Source organism: Anastrepha obliqua, chromosome 4, assembly GCF_027943255.1.
Source record: "Anastrepha obliqua isolate idAnaObli1 chromosome 4, idAnaObli1_1.0, whole genome shotgun sequence".
In the NCBI taxonomy this organism is placed as follows: Eukaryota; Metazoa; Arthropoda; class Insecta; order Diptera; family Tephritidae; genus Anastrepha; species Anastrepha obliqua.
This window is the reverse complement of record NC_072895.1, coordinates 102,574,061-102,585,755: the sequence shown is the minus strand read 5'-3', so window position 1 is coordinate 102,585,755 and position 11,695 is coordinate 102,574,061. Positions and strand designations below refer to the sequence as shown.

Sequence of the window (11,695 nt, the reverse complement as noted above, 5' to 3'; positions counted from 1 at the left end):
GGGATCGCTATTAGGAAAAATCTTTTCCATCATTTGGTGTTTCGTGCACGGAACTTCGGACATTCCGGGTTTGGAGGATGACCCTAGCAAGCACCACCAGCGCATTGGGTAATGGCAAAGATCTTTCGTAGCCATTTGAAACGAAGCGGGGTTTCAGACAAGGCGATCCCTTACCATGCGATTTTTTTCAATTTGATGATGGAGAAAATTATTTACGCCGCCAACATCGACAGCTCAGGCACTGTTTTCTATAAAAGTGTCATACTGCTCGTTTACGCTGATGATATCGAGATTGTTGGCATTAGTCAGCGGGTAGTCAGTGTAACTTTCTCCAGCCTTGAAAAAGAATCCCGTCGAGTGGATCTTGCGGTAAACGAGGGCAAGACGAAGTACTTTGTGTCAACAACAAAAAAGTCTACGCATATTGAACAGCAGGCTCGAATTGACAATTACGATAGGTCGGCGTAGTCAAGGGGTTTGTCTACCTAGGGTCCAGTATTAACATCAACAACAACGCCAGCTAAGAGATCCAGCGAAGAATAACTCTTGCCAACAGGTGCTACTTTAGGCTGGGTAGGCAATTGAAAAGCAAAACCCTCTCTCGATACACGAAAAAACGCTCTACCAATCACTCATCCTCCTGGTTTTACTATATGGCGGTTATTAGGAGCTTTCGAGAGAAAAATTTTTCGCAAGATCTATGGTCCCATGTGTGGGAATGGTGCATATCGAATACGATGGAACCACGAGCGCATTAAAATTCAGCGGCTGTACTGTCTAGGTTACGTTGAGCGAATCGACAATAACGCCCCAGCAAAGAAGGTGCTCTTTTCGAAATGTACTGGTGGAACTCGCAAAAAAGGACGTTCTCATCTACGTTGGAAAGACCAAATCAACGACGACCTGATCGCCCTTGGTGTTTCTAACTGGCGTCAGCGCGCGCAATGCAGAAGTGATGGGCGCAACATTTTGATAGCGGCCAAGACGGACAATCTGTTATAGTTACGAGCTAAGTAAGTAAGCACGAAACTTCGAACCCGTGTACTTCCGAACGGTAGTCACGCACGAAGCTATTTGCTACTTTACCAATGACATAGAAAAAAATTGTCATCGTAATTTTGTTAAAGCATTTTTCAAGCTACAGGTCGTGCTGTGGATGTACAACGCAGTGGTTCTGCCAATTTTAACGTATGGATGCCCTCATTAAACTGGGGAGGGTGCAAAGGACTGCATGCATTGGCATCACCGGAGCATGTAAAACTTGCCCCAGTACTGCCCTGAATGTCGTCTTGCATTTACTTCTCATCGACTTTTACGTTATTTCCATCCCAGTTCAAAGTGCAATCAGGTTTAAGGAGGTGGGTCTCTGGAGGCAATCTCTCAAGGGACATGGTAGCATTTTGGGGCAGTTAACACCGTATTTCTTCGAAATTCAAACAGATCTCTCTATCCGCAAACTAGAGTTTCAGGGTCATGCTAGCGCAATCTTTCCAAATAAGCAGGATTAGATCGAGGGGAAAATCTGCACTGAAGCTTGCACCTCTGTTGTTCTTGTTGTTCATGTAGCAGCATAAACATTCCCCATGCATATACGAGAAATGCTGCTGAAGTCACAGCCCTTGGCCGGATATAAATCCGGGTCATTCCGGTAACATAGAACCGACTGTCATGGGAACGGTACCTGTCTTCACTGACGGCTCCAAGATCGAATCGGGAATCGGAGCAGGGGTTTTCTCTAAATCAGCCAATTTATCTATCTCCTTTAAACTGCCGAATACTGCTAGTGTTTTTCAAGCAGAAATCTTTACGATGCAAGGCATGCGGTCATGCAAAATGCTTAGAGAACGCGAGAGCGACGGAGATATTAACGTTTTCTCCGATAGTCAAGCCGCGATCAAGGCTCTGGCGACGCCATGGTGCAGATCGAAATTAGTAAACTACTGTAAGGAGAAAATCAAATCTTTTGGGTGTGCAGGTAACATTGCTCTAATCTCGGTTCCAGGATATAGGAACATAGAAGGAAATGAAATTGCAGATGAGCTTGGCAGCAAGGGGACTGAATTGTCCTCAGAGATCTGCTACCCGGGCATCGTCATCCCCCTGACAGTTGTTAAAGGGGAACTGCACAAATTATTTCTCAGGAAAGCTCCGTACTATTTCGAAAACCTTTTGGCCCCAGCACAATATACGAAAGACTCAGAAAGTTCTTTGGATTCCTCGCCATTCAATTTCCAAACTCCAAACTCGTCACTGGTCGATCGGCACATACGCGGGAAAGCTAGGGTTACCATTTAACCCCCATTGCAGAAGCTGTGGGGACCTTTTACAGGAGACTGTAGAGCACTGGGTGCTCCTTTCTTCGACAGCCTGGGGCAGTGCGCCAACCTAAATCCATCAATCTTCTCCATTATATCAACAGCTCTGGCTGGCTGTAGATATCCGCCTATTCGAGGTCTCATAATGGTATCAAAACGGCGCTTTAGTGCTACTTGGGGAATGCCAGACTGGCACTTCAACTTTCACCTACCTACCTACCTACTGAATGTTTGACTTTATTTTATTTCTTAATATTCCGTAAAGAAAGCAGCAATTTGTGCAAAACTAGTTTATATTTACCTGCTCAATTACCTTTTTCAATTCAAACACAGCAGTTGATTTTATTTCTATATCACTTATTTATTCACTTTGTAAACAATTTTTCTTATAACAACGTTATAAAAGAATATAATAATTTTTTAATTTCATCTTAAATTTTACGTCTTTTTATAATTTTTACAAAAATCAAAAATGTGGCGAGTTTGCTAAAATACACCAAAGGTACCATTTGTGTATTTACTTTTTGTATGGCACAGTAGAATTTTCGAAAAAAGAGAATTTCCAGCAATCTAGGCATTTAATAATTTCTTTGATCTTCACACCTCTTACATATTTATATAGTAATTAATTTAACGTTTTTTTTTTTTTTGTTTTGTTAGCTTTTAGGCCGCATTTTTGATAGTTACAACAGACCTTTGTGCTGCATTTCTATCACAAACCTTATGCCACAACCAACTCAAATAAAAAAGAAATGCATTATCACAACAAAAAAACATATACGAGTGGTATAGGATAGATTTAAAAGTGGACGCGATACACGTTGGTGTATAATTCTAAATTGAGTTGTTTTAACTTACCTAGGCATATTATATTTGGAACTCCATTTTAAGTAATTTCTACAAACCGATATCGAACGTAACGCCGCACGCTCTGCGATTTGCTAGCTATGATCCTTTGGTTTCGGCGCAATATGACTGTGACTCATTTGTCGGTTAAATGTCTATAACTGCAATCCTTATCCTCGCACTGACCCATCAACTCATATGGGCAAATAATATCGTTTGGGTCCCATTTTCTGAAATGTCAATACCACTCAAAATCAAGCTATTTACATATATGCATATGCACGAACGTGCAAAATATTCCATTATAGATAACAAATTCAAAAACATATATAATATGCAGATTTAAACTTTTCATACATTAGTTCACGAGTTTCTAGTACCAGATGCAAACATGCAATACCCACCCACTTTCGCCTCGCAAGTGCACAAGCGGAGATATGTAATCGCGCAGTGAATGACTTGTGCTCGCTTGCTCCGTTACTGCCACATTGTCTTCTTCGGGCGTGCGCTCCTCCGGCAGAACCTAAACATACTCAATAATTTTGTTAATGCAAAAATAGTGAAACACAAATATTGTACATATGTAGTATATATGGACAACAAATGCAAAATAGTATTATGTTATAGTAAAAATTCTTCAAACATTAAGGCACGCACTTCTTTGCCGTTGTCACACGGCGCCGGCATCTCCTCAACACTCGCCACGGCCGTCTCTACGATATGCGCTGTCACCACTACTACATTGGCTGTATCACAAATTGCGGATTCCTCCTGCGCAATCACTTGGCCATCCGCAGCATTCTCACAAGCACTTGGTAAATCATTATCAGCGGGTGAACAGTTAGCAGTGTCTGACACATTCGCTTCCTTCGTTGGCAAAGCGTTCACAGCTTTTTCAATATTTTCGCTTTCTCTACCATCTGTGGAGCTTGGTGCCATAGTTTTGGGAACTTGCCCATTAGACTGTTGACCAACAGGCGCGTGCGCATCACTAGTCTCTAGTTCAGTATTGGTTGGCATTATGGTTTCCTTATCTAATACATCTAGATCACAATATCTTATTGAATTTACAAGTTTTATATGTGTTGCCAATCCTTTTGTTTTAAGCGTTATTTCATTTTTCAAATCATTATTTAATCTAAAGAAAATAAAAATAATCAATTATTAAACGTAATAATAGAAAAGTGGGTCTAACATGCAAACTTAGCACATAAATTGACAACACAGCACATGCAAACTAATTATCCTTTTGCCAGTACGTTAATTTAATATGGTATAAAGTCTATTTGCGAATGGCAGTTTACAAATGAATACAAGAAGCCATAAATCTCCAACGTGGAAATACCTATAGTCATCGCCTTGAACGCCTTTGCCCAACTTCAGCGCCATTTCGAGCACCTTTGCACGTTTCTGCTTTAGCTTTGTAATCAGTTCATTGTTGGCGCATATTTCCGGATGGGTACGCGATATTTTGGCTTGCTCTTCTTTCATTTTTCGCTGCGTTTGCTCCATTTCGAGCCGCAGCTCCTTCAGTCGCAGCTCGTGGCGCATTTTAGCGATTTTCGCCGCCCTCGTTTCATTGACAAGCTGAAACGATTTATCCAGTCTGGTAATGATGCTATTGCTGTAAGTGGAAAGGCAAAGTAATGAGCAACAACACTAAAATAATAATTCAATAATATACGTAAGCAGTTCTACCTAATGCTGGCAAGTATTGTTTCGCAGGAATGCAGTTTTTGCGCCAGCAGCTTCTCATTTTTGGGTGCCGCTTCACTGGTTGGCGCATGCGTGGTCACTGTTGCAAGACTTTCCGTTGTTGGCAACTGCTTGGAATGTTCATATTCGTAATTTGGCTGCTGCTCGGCACTTTCAGCTATAGCTGCGACTTTCTCATTGGCAATGGCAATGGCAATGCTTGGCGCATCGTTGGGCGTTTGTGTGCCGATAGTAGTAGATGCGGCGACGTCTTGTGCAGCATGCGGCTTATGCACGTGATTGGCATTTCCCTGCTTGATTTTCGTATACTTCTCTGCATCTGCAAGTAAACTTTTTTGCATTTTCTTCAAATGCTTTTGCTTTTCCAATATCTTCATGCGATGCACCAAACGTTTGTATTCCTCCTGGGAGGCGATAGGAAGACTGCGCACGGCCTAGTTGATGTACAATAATAAAAACAAAACAAAAAAATGTTTAATAAATAACATTTAATTACACCCCTATTACACCTTAACCCGCTGCATACGCACCGTTGGTGTGCCCATTTGCGTGCTGTTGGCACTTAGCTTACGCACACGCGGATGCTCAGCACTGCTACTCTTCTGTAGCGTTTTGGAACGGATATTTTTTAGGAAATTTTCCAATTTCTTTTCGAATGACTCATCCACAACTGTGTCCTTTGCAGATGACGTATTCGATATGTCGTCATTGGCCAGTACGCGTGCATCAGCCAGCTGCTCGGCGGATGAGTTGCTCATTGTAGTGGCATATTTGCTGCCATAAACATTTTGGTTGAGTACGCTAGTCAACGAGTCTGGTGTGGCCGTGCGCACGGTCGCCAGACCAATACAACGCTCCAGCGTTTGATTGCGTAAAACCTCCTCATCCTCGGAGGAGGAATCTCTATCACCAATACGTATAATGAGTCTGTTTACTTTAATATTTGGCAGAGTTGTGGGTGTGAGAATTCGCGATTGATTGCTAGCGTCAACTTTCTTTTGCGCGATGGCTTCATCAATTTTTTCCAGACTTTTATTGATTACTTTATTTGGCTTAACAATTTTCAGTTGTTGAGCCTGGGGTTTTACTACCTTCGGCGAAGTTGTTGGTGTTGTGCTGTTTTTGGGCGGTACGGCTTTGGGCACTGGCTGCTTTACAGGTGCAGTAGCTGCGGTTTTCCCCACACTTGTTGCTTTCGCTGCAAGCACTGAGGTACTGACTTTCCGCTTTTCTACCAGTTTCGCGGGCTTGGCGACGACCTTAGCATTCAACTTTGCTTTAGCGACGGTGTTTGTGGTGAAATCATTACCGCATGTTGCCACGGACGAAACCTCCTTGTTTTCCTTTTCCCCGCTAGCGTTGGCGTCTTTTTCCTTCGTTATGCTCTCTTGAGCGATCTCCTTGCCATCCACGATAGTTACATCTCCTTTCGTAACCTGTGTTGCTTGCTCCATCGTTCTTTTTGGTTTCTTAGCATGCGATTCGTAATTTTGTGGCGTTTTGTTTCTATTGAGCAAATCACTATTACTATTTTCTGTGGAGTGCTGACTACAGTTCTCGGCGCCCTGCTTCAGCTCAATTGTACGGAGCGTGCGCCCCATAGGTTCCTCCTTTTCTAAATGTCGTTTCGTTGCATGCAGTATAACGGCATTTTCACTCGAATTGGACTGTGTACCTCCTAACATTTCTGGCGTGTTTCTGTGCAATGTGCTATCGGATATGCTTCTGCCGTCTTCCAGCTGAAGAGGATTATAATTTATGTCACTGATATGCGATGCATGCACCATAAATGCGGATGACTCACTCTCTGCGCCGATTGTCGGGTGCGCATACGCGTCCTCATCAAAGTCTTTGCAACGCGCAAAAGCCTTTATTTTCAAACGTGGAACATGCGCTTCCGATTGAGTATCGTTCTGCGCCTCCTCGCAACGTGCAAAGGATTTGACTTTCAAACGACGCACAGCTTCTTTTAAAATTGACTCGGTTGGTGTAGGTTTGACATTACCATCACTGCGTATAGTCTGTAATAGTGGAAGTGGTATTGGTTGTGGTTTAATAATGCTTCCCATTCTTTTGTTGTGCGCAGCTGCAATTTGTGGTGGTGTGTCGGAAGCTGGGAAAGGTTTCCTTACATGCGGCATAGCATTAGCTTTCGTTGCTTTTGCCGTTTGGCGTTGTGATAGCAACAAGGCGCGCAATGCTTCCTCCTCTTCCTCATCACTGCACTGCTCCGGTTGCTCTTGGGTGGTATCTTCTGGTATAATATCCATAGTAGTCGATTTCGGAGATGCACTCATGGTAAGCTGTTCATTTATGCCTTCATTTTTAATAGAACTTTCCTCTTCACCATCGACAATCACATTTTGCGCAACTTCAACCAATGGCAGTGGCTGCATCGTTGTTGTAGATATGTTTGACATGGGTAAAATCGCTTGTGGCATATCCACCTGTGTACTGAAATGCATTGCAGGCATATACATATCGAAGGACATGGGCTTGGCGTGGCTGGCATAATCGTATGATACTGGCATACCCATACCTTCCATGGGCGGCCCTGCTGGAAGCGGAATGTCATGTGTTTGCTGTGCACAGATGCTATCCGGGTCGAAAACATTCGTCGCGTTGTCCTCCTGCTCGCTATCACTGCTTTCAATATCCATATCGACTGGTTTATTGTCAACTTGATTCTCTACTGTCTCCAAGCTTATATTGCTGTTTTGTTCATCGTCACACTGAATGGGACTAAGTATAAGATTTGGTGAACTAGCTGGACTTATTTCCATATCACCCGCCAACTCCTCGATGTCCGAGGTGACAGAGCTGATTGGCTCAACCAACAAGTCATCGAAATCTGTGGGCGAATAAGCAATCTCGGCATTACGTTTTTTGCGCGTCGCATGTTTTCTCATAATTGCTGATCTCAGTGCAATCAAACGCAGTTCCCGCTCCTCAATTGAAATGGAGTCTTCACTATTGAGCTCTACCACGTTGTCTGCACCATTTGAATTCTGCGTGGACTCTTCAAATGTTTGCACTTTCTCTACACTATCGATTTCAATATATTTCTCGGGCTGTAAGCGTTCTTTCAAGGAAAATATATTATTTTTCTTTTCCGCGGCACCACGCCCCAACGCCAATCGCAATTCTTCGCGGCTCAAAGGCAATGTTGTATTTTCATCGTTCTCATCTACACTCTCGATCTCCATGGTGGCTATTGAGTAGTTGTCCCTCTCATATTCACTATAGTCAGTTGTGTCAAGCGATATTGTTTCAATGCCCCGACTCTGATAGTAAGGGTTCAACAAGCGTTCCCTACGATGATGGTGTCGCTTCTCGCCATGCGCTTGACTTTTATAGTGTTTGTGGCGCTGATGAGTGCAACGATGGCGGCGTTCGTGCATTTTGAATTTGCTTTTCTTATTTCTTTTGTGTTTTTTCTTTTTAGGGGAAGGAAGTTCGTCTGAGGAAATAGAAGACACATCGGTGGGTACTTGACCGGCGCGTTGTACAGCTACCCAGTCATTGTAGTCATTCAGCCTAAACATGTTACCTAAAGGAAGAAAAAGGAAGAAAAATTTGGCAAAAATGCAAAGCTATGTTACAAATCTTTTATAAATAACTGTTGAGAAAAAAATTTGATCAGTGCGAGGTATTTTTAACTTATAGTGATTATAGTAATTAGTGATTATACAGCATTACTGTGCTTTAATTGTAACGGTGAATATATGAATATAGGCCACCGTAGCCGAATGAGTTGATGCATGACTACTATTCGGTAGTGTACGGGTTCGAAATACTAAAATGGAAAATTTTTTTCTGATGGCGGTCGCCTCTTGTTGGACAAAGGCAAACCTCTGAGTATAAGGCGAGGCGGCATAAAGCTGCAGGTTCCGCCATTTCTGAAACAACATCCTCATCCAAGACGCACACCACAAATTTAAAGAGGAGCTTAGCCAAATATGCAACAAAGGATGGAAACGCCAGCTCCTGCAGACCGCCAAGACGTCTGAGTCGGAGGAGTCGTCGGAATACGGCAAAGGGAAGTGTAGGCGGAGTAGGGGTAAACCACACACTATGCCACCATTCAGACATCGTAGTGACCTGGGCGATTCAGGGAGGGCTGAGCCGAGTGACGTAGGCTAAAATAGTACCTGCATTATTTGGAGGATGGTAAAACCCCTGAAACAGTTCGCCAACTGAAAAAACCAGCGTACCCAAGACATAAAAATGCGAGAATAGGGCAATGCAGCCACTTACTGTATCCGCGACTGAGCGGTATGCGCTCATGAGTGCGTTAAAGTTGAATTGAAGGAGCTTGAAGCCCCTCGGGATGACTGGCATAACGTGGGGTATGAGGGACGCGTGAGGTTGTCTACGTTAGCCCTGCAGTGCGTTCCGCCGTTGTTATTGCGGCCTGATGGTGGTGGGCGGTTGCGGGTACAGAGCTCTGCAGCAGGGAGCAACGTAGTAGTCACCTGCCCAATCTCGGGTAGTGCGTAGACCAGAGCACCTCCGAAAATGCCACCAGCCATTGCAGGAATTGCATTTGACTGATGTCAGATTCCGAGGTACTCTGGACTGGCACACGGAACAGTTTGTACGGAGAACCAAGAGCTGCTGGTTTTTCCTCGCATTTTTGTTGAAACTGGAAGTAGAAGGGGATTGGGGTAGGTGTACAGTGGGGGAGTTGTGTTGCTCTATTGACCTCCTGGGAACCATTGACATGATGACACCACCCGTCACACTGGTCACATCTAACCGATGTTGAGTTTGGGTGGAGCGGTTTTTGGCATACGCAGTAGAAGTATACTTCGGGTCCAGAGTTAGGTTCGATGCCAGCCCTAAAGCCAAGTTTTTGGAGCAGACTTGCTGCATAGATTTGCTCCAGTGGCGAGAGATGAAGAGTACGGTACGGTGCACTAGACAGGGCTAGTTTACTGGGAGGGCAGCGCTTGGTCCGGACCCGAATCCTTCCGGTAACGTAGAACCAGCTGTCGTGGGACTTGAAGACCTTGCTGCAATTTTGGACCTTAGTAGCTTCGCAATTATGCGCCAAGGCGCAGTGCAAGCTATGAAAATCGATCCCAATAACTTGAGGTGATGCATCGTCAGAATTGATAGTTTGCACGTTTGAACACCTTTGCCCAAGTTAATAATGCAGTCGCCGTGGATATATTGGGTGATAGTACGAGATTCCTTGTAGCGAAAAAGCGAGACAGATTGGAAAGAAAATCGTCCGCCTGTGAACGCAAGCTAATTGATATCATTGCCGGACGCCACCATCGAGCAATCGTCAGCGTATTAGATCAAAGAAACTCCTTTTCTGATGGTTGAGAACGTTTCGAGATATAGAAGTAGAAGAGCAAGACAGAAAGGACCTCCACCCTGCGCCACTCCTTTTCTTATCCTTCTCTATTTTGATATTTGGTCACGACATATTACTGACGAGTGTCGACCACACAGGTAATTTGAGAGCACCATTTCAGTCCATGTGGAAGAGTCGATTGTTCGATAACAGCTAAATCCTTTCCAATAGAACTTAAAAAAACTCCACTAGCTTTGAAGTCATTTGACTTCTTGATGACCAGCTGAACCACATCTCCGAGGAAAGCAAGTGGAACTGTTGTTTGAAAGTTTGACAGTGTAAATCATTTCCCCGCTGTTTGGGTCCAAGAACAACTCTATCGACCGGGAGGCAATCATACACTAAGTTTGCGTTTCCACGACAGTCGGTTCTACGTTACCGAAACGACCCGCATTTATATCCGGCCATGGACTGTCACTTCAGCAGCATTCCCCGTATGTATGTAAATATGGGGAATGTTTATGCTGCTACAACAACAACAACAACACTAAGTTTGTGTGTGATATAGTTATGGAAAATGGTGATAAGATAAGATGACAATAATCGTAAGCTGACCAACTTACACGTGGAGGGAAGGGAGCTTTCGCTATGTTCGGCGCTGCTACGGACGTTCTCTAAAGGGAGAAGCTTTGGTTTAGACCAGAATTTTTCTGTGTGTTTATCGGGTTATTACTGTGGTTGTTGTTGTTGTTGTAGCAGCATAAACATTCCCCACACTTACATACGGGAAATGCTGCTGAAGTGACAGCCCTTAGCCGGATATAAATACGGGTCGTTTCGGTACATATATGTCGGTTCTACCGTCTTACGTGTTTATACTGCAAAAATTGTGTTATAAATCATCTCTAGTATTTCGTTTGAGAAAAAATAATCAACTCAGCTTGCTACTTCAAATGATAAGCGCAAACTATCGCTTAATATTTATCTTGATAATATTTATAAAGAAGCACTTCGAGCCCTAAGCATACACACTTTGTATCTACATATGTACATACATATCAGAAAGGTGTGTGGCTCTCGTAGGGAATGGCAAATAGTTCTTTGCCATTATAAGTCATACCTTCATAAGTTTTCATCAAAAGTCCATTGGCTGCGCATATACCTACCATATTTGTCCTCATAGCATTCCGAAATTTTTTTGATCTTTTCATATTCTGCATTCTCCTCTTCAAGTTCATTTATGCGTTTACGCAGACCATCCTCCTCCGAATCGATTTCTCCTTCTTCCCGACCGCTGGACATCTTCACACTATTACAATTTCGCCGAAAATAATGCACGAACTGCTTATGTACAAAGTTAGTTATATTTTAAACAATTAATCGCCTTAAATTAAGTGACAAACTAAAAAAATATCCCGCACTAAATTTATTAACTCTGAAATGACAAATTATTTCACTAAAATCAGCACATCTTTTGGTAATGACAGTTAGCACAGAGTGACAAGGACTTAAA

The 11,695-nt window shown here is 43.2% G+C and overlaps 1 protein-coding gene across 1 annotated transcript; it reads right to left on the bottom strand.

The window, feature by feature from the left end:
- Positions 1-2,677: 2,677 nt before the first annotated feature.
- On the bottom strand, positions 2,678-11,616 carry LOC129246235 (uncharacterized). The gene is made up of 7 exons (XM_054884883.1): positions 11,349-11,616; positions 5,408-8,427; positions 4,860-5,311; positions 4,507-4,785; positions 3,819-4,299; positions 3,566-3,684; positions 2,678-3,391 (listed from the first exon to the last, which is right to left on the bottom strand). The coding sequence occupies exons 1-7, from the start codon at positions 11,482-11,484 to the stop codon at positions 3,298-3,300; spliced, it is 4,581 nt and encodes a 1,526-aa protein (XP_054740858.1). The 5' UTR covers positions 11,485-11,616; the 3' UTR covers positions 2,678-3,297.
- Between the last annotated feature and the right edge of the window lie 79 nt (positions 11,617-11,695).

What these genes read in the sequence shown, in the direction of transcription:
- LOC129246235 (XM_054884883.1), bottom strand. Translation starts at nt 11,484, where the DNA reads ATGTCCAGCGGTCGGGAAGAAGGAGAAATCGATTCGGAGGAGGATGGT. An exon ending in ACAATACTTGCCAGCATTAG is followed by an intron (nt 4,786 to 4,859) that starts GTAGAACTGCTT and finishes TTCCACTTACAG; the next exon opens with CAATAGCATCATTACCAGAC. An exon ending in GTTCAAGGCGATGACTATAG is followed by an intron (nt 4,300 to 4,506) that starts GTATTTCCACGT and finishes TATTTTCTTTAG; the next exon opens with ATTAAATAATGATTTGAAAA.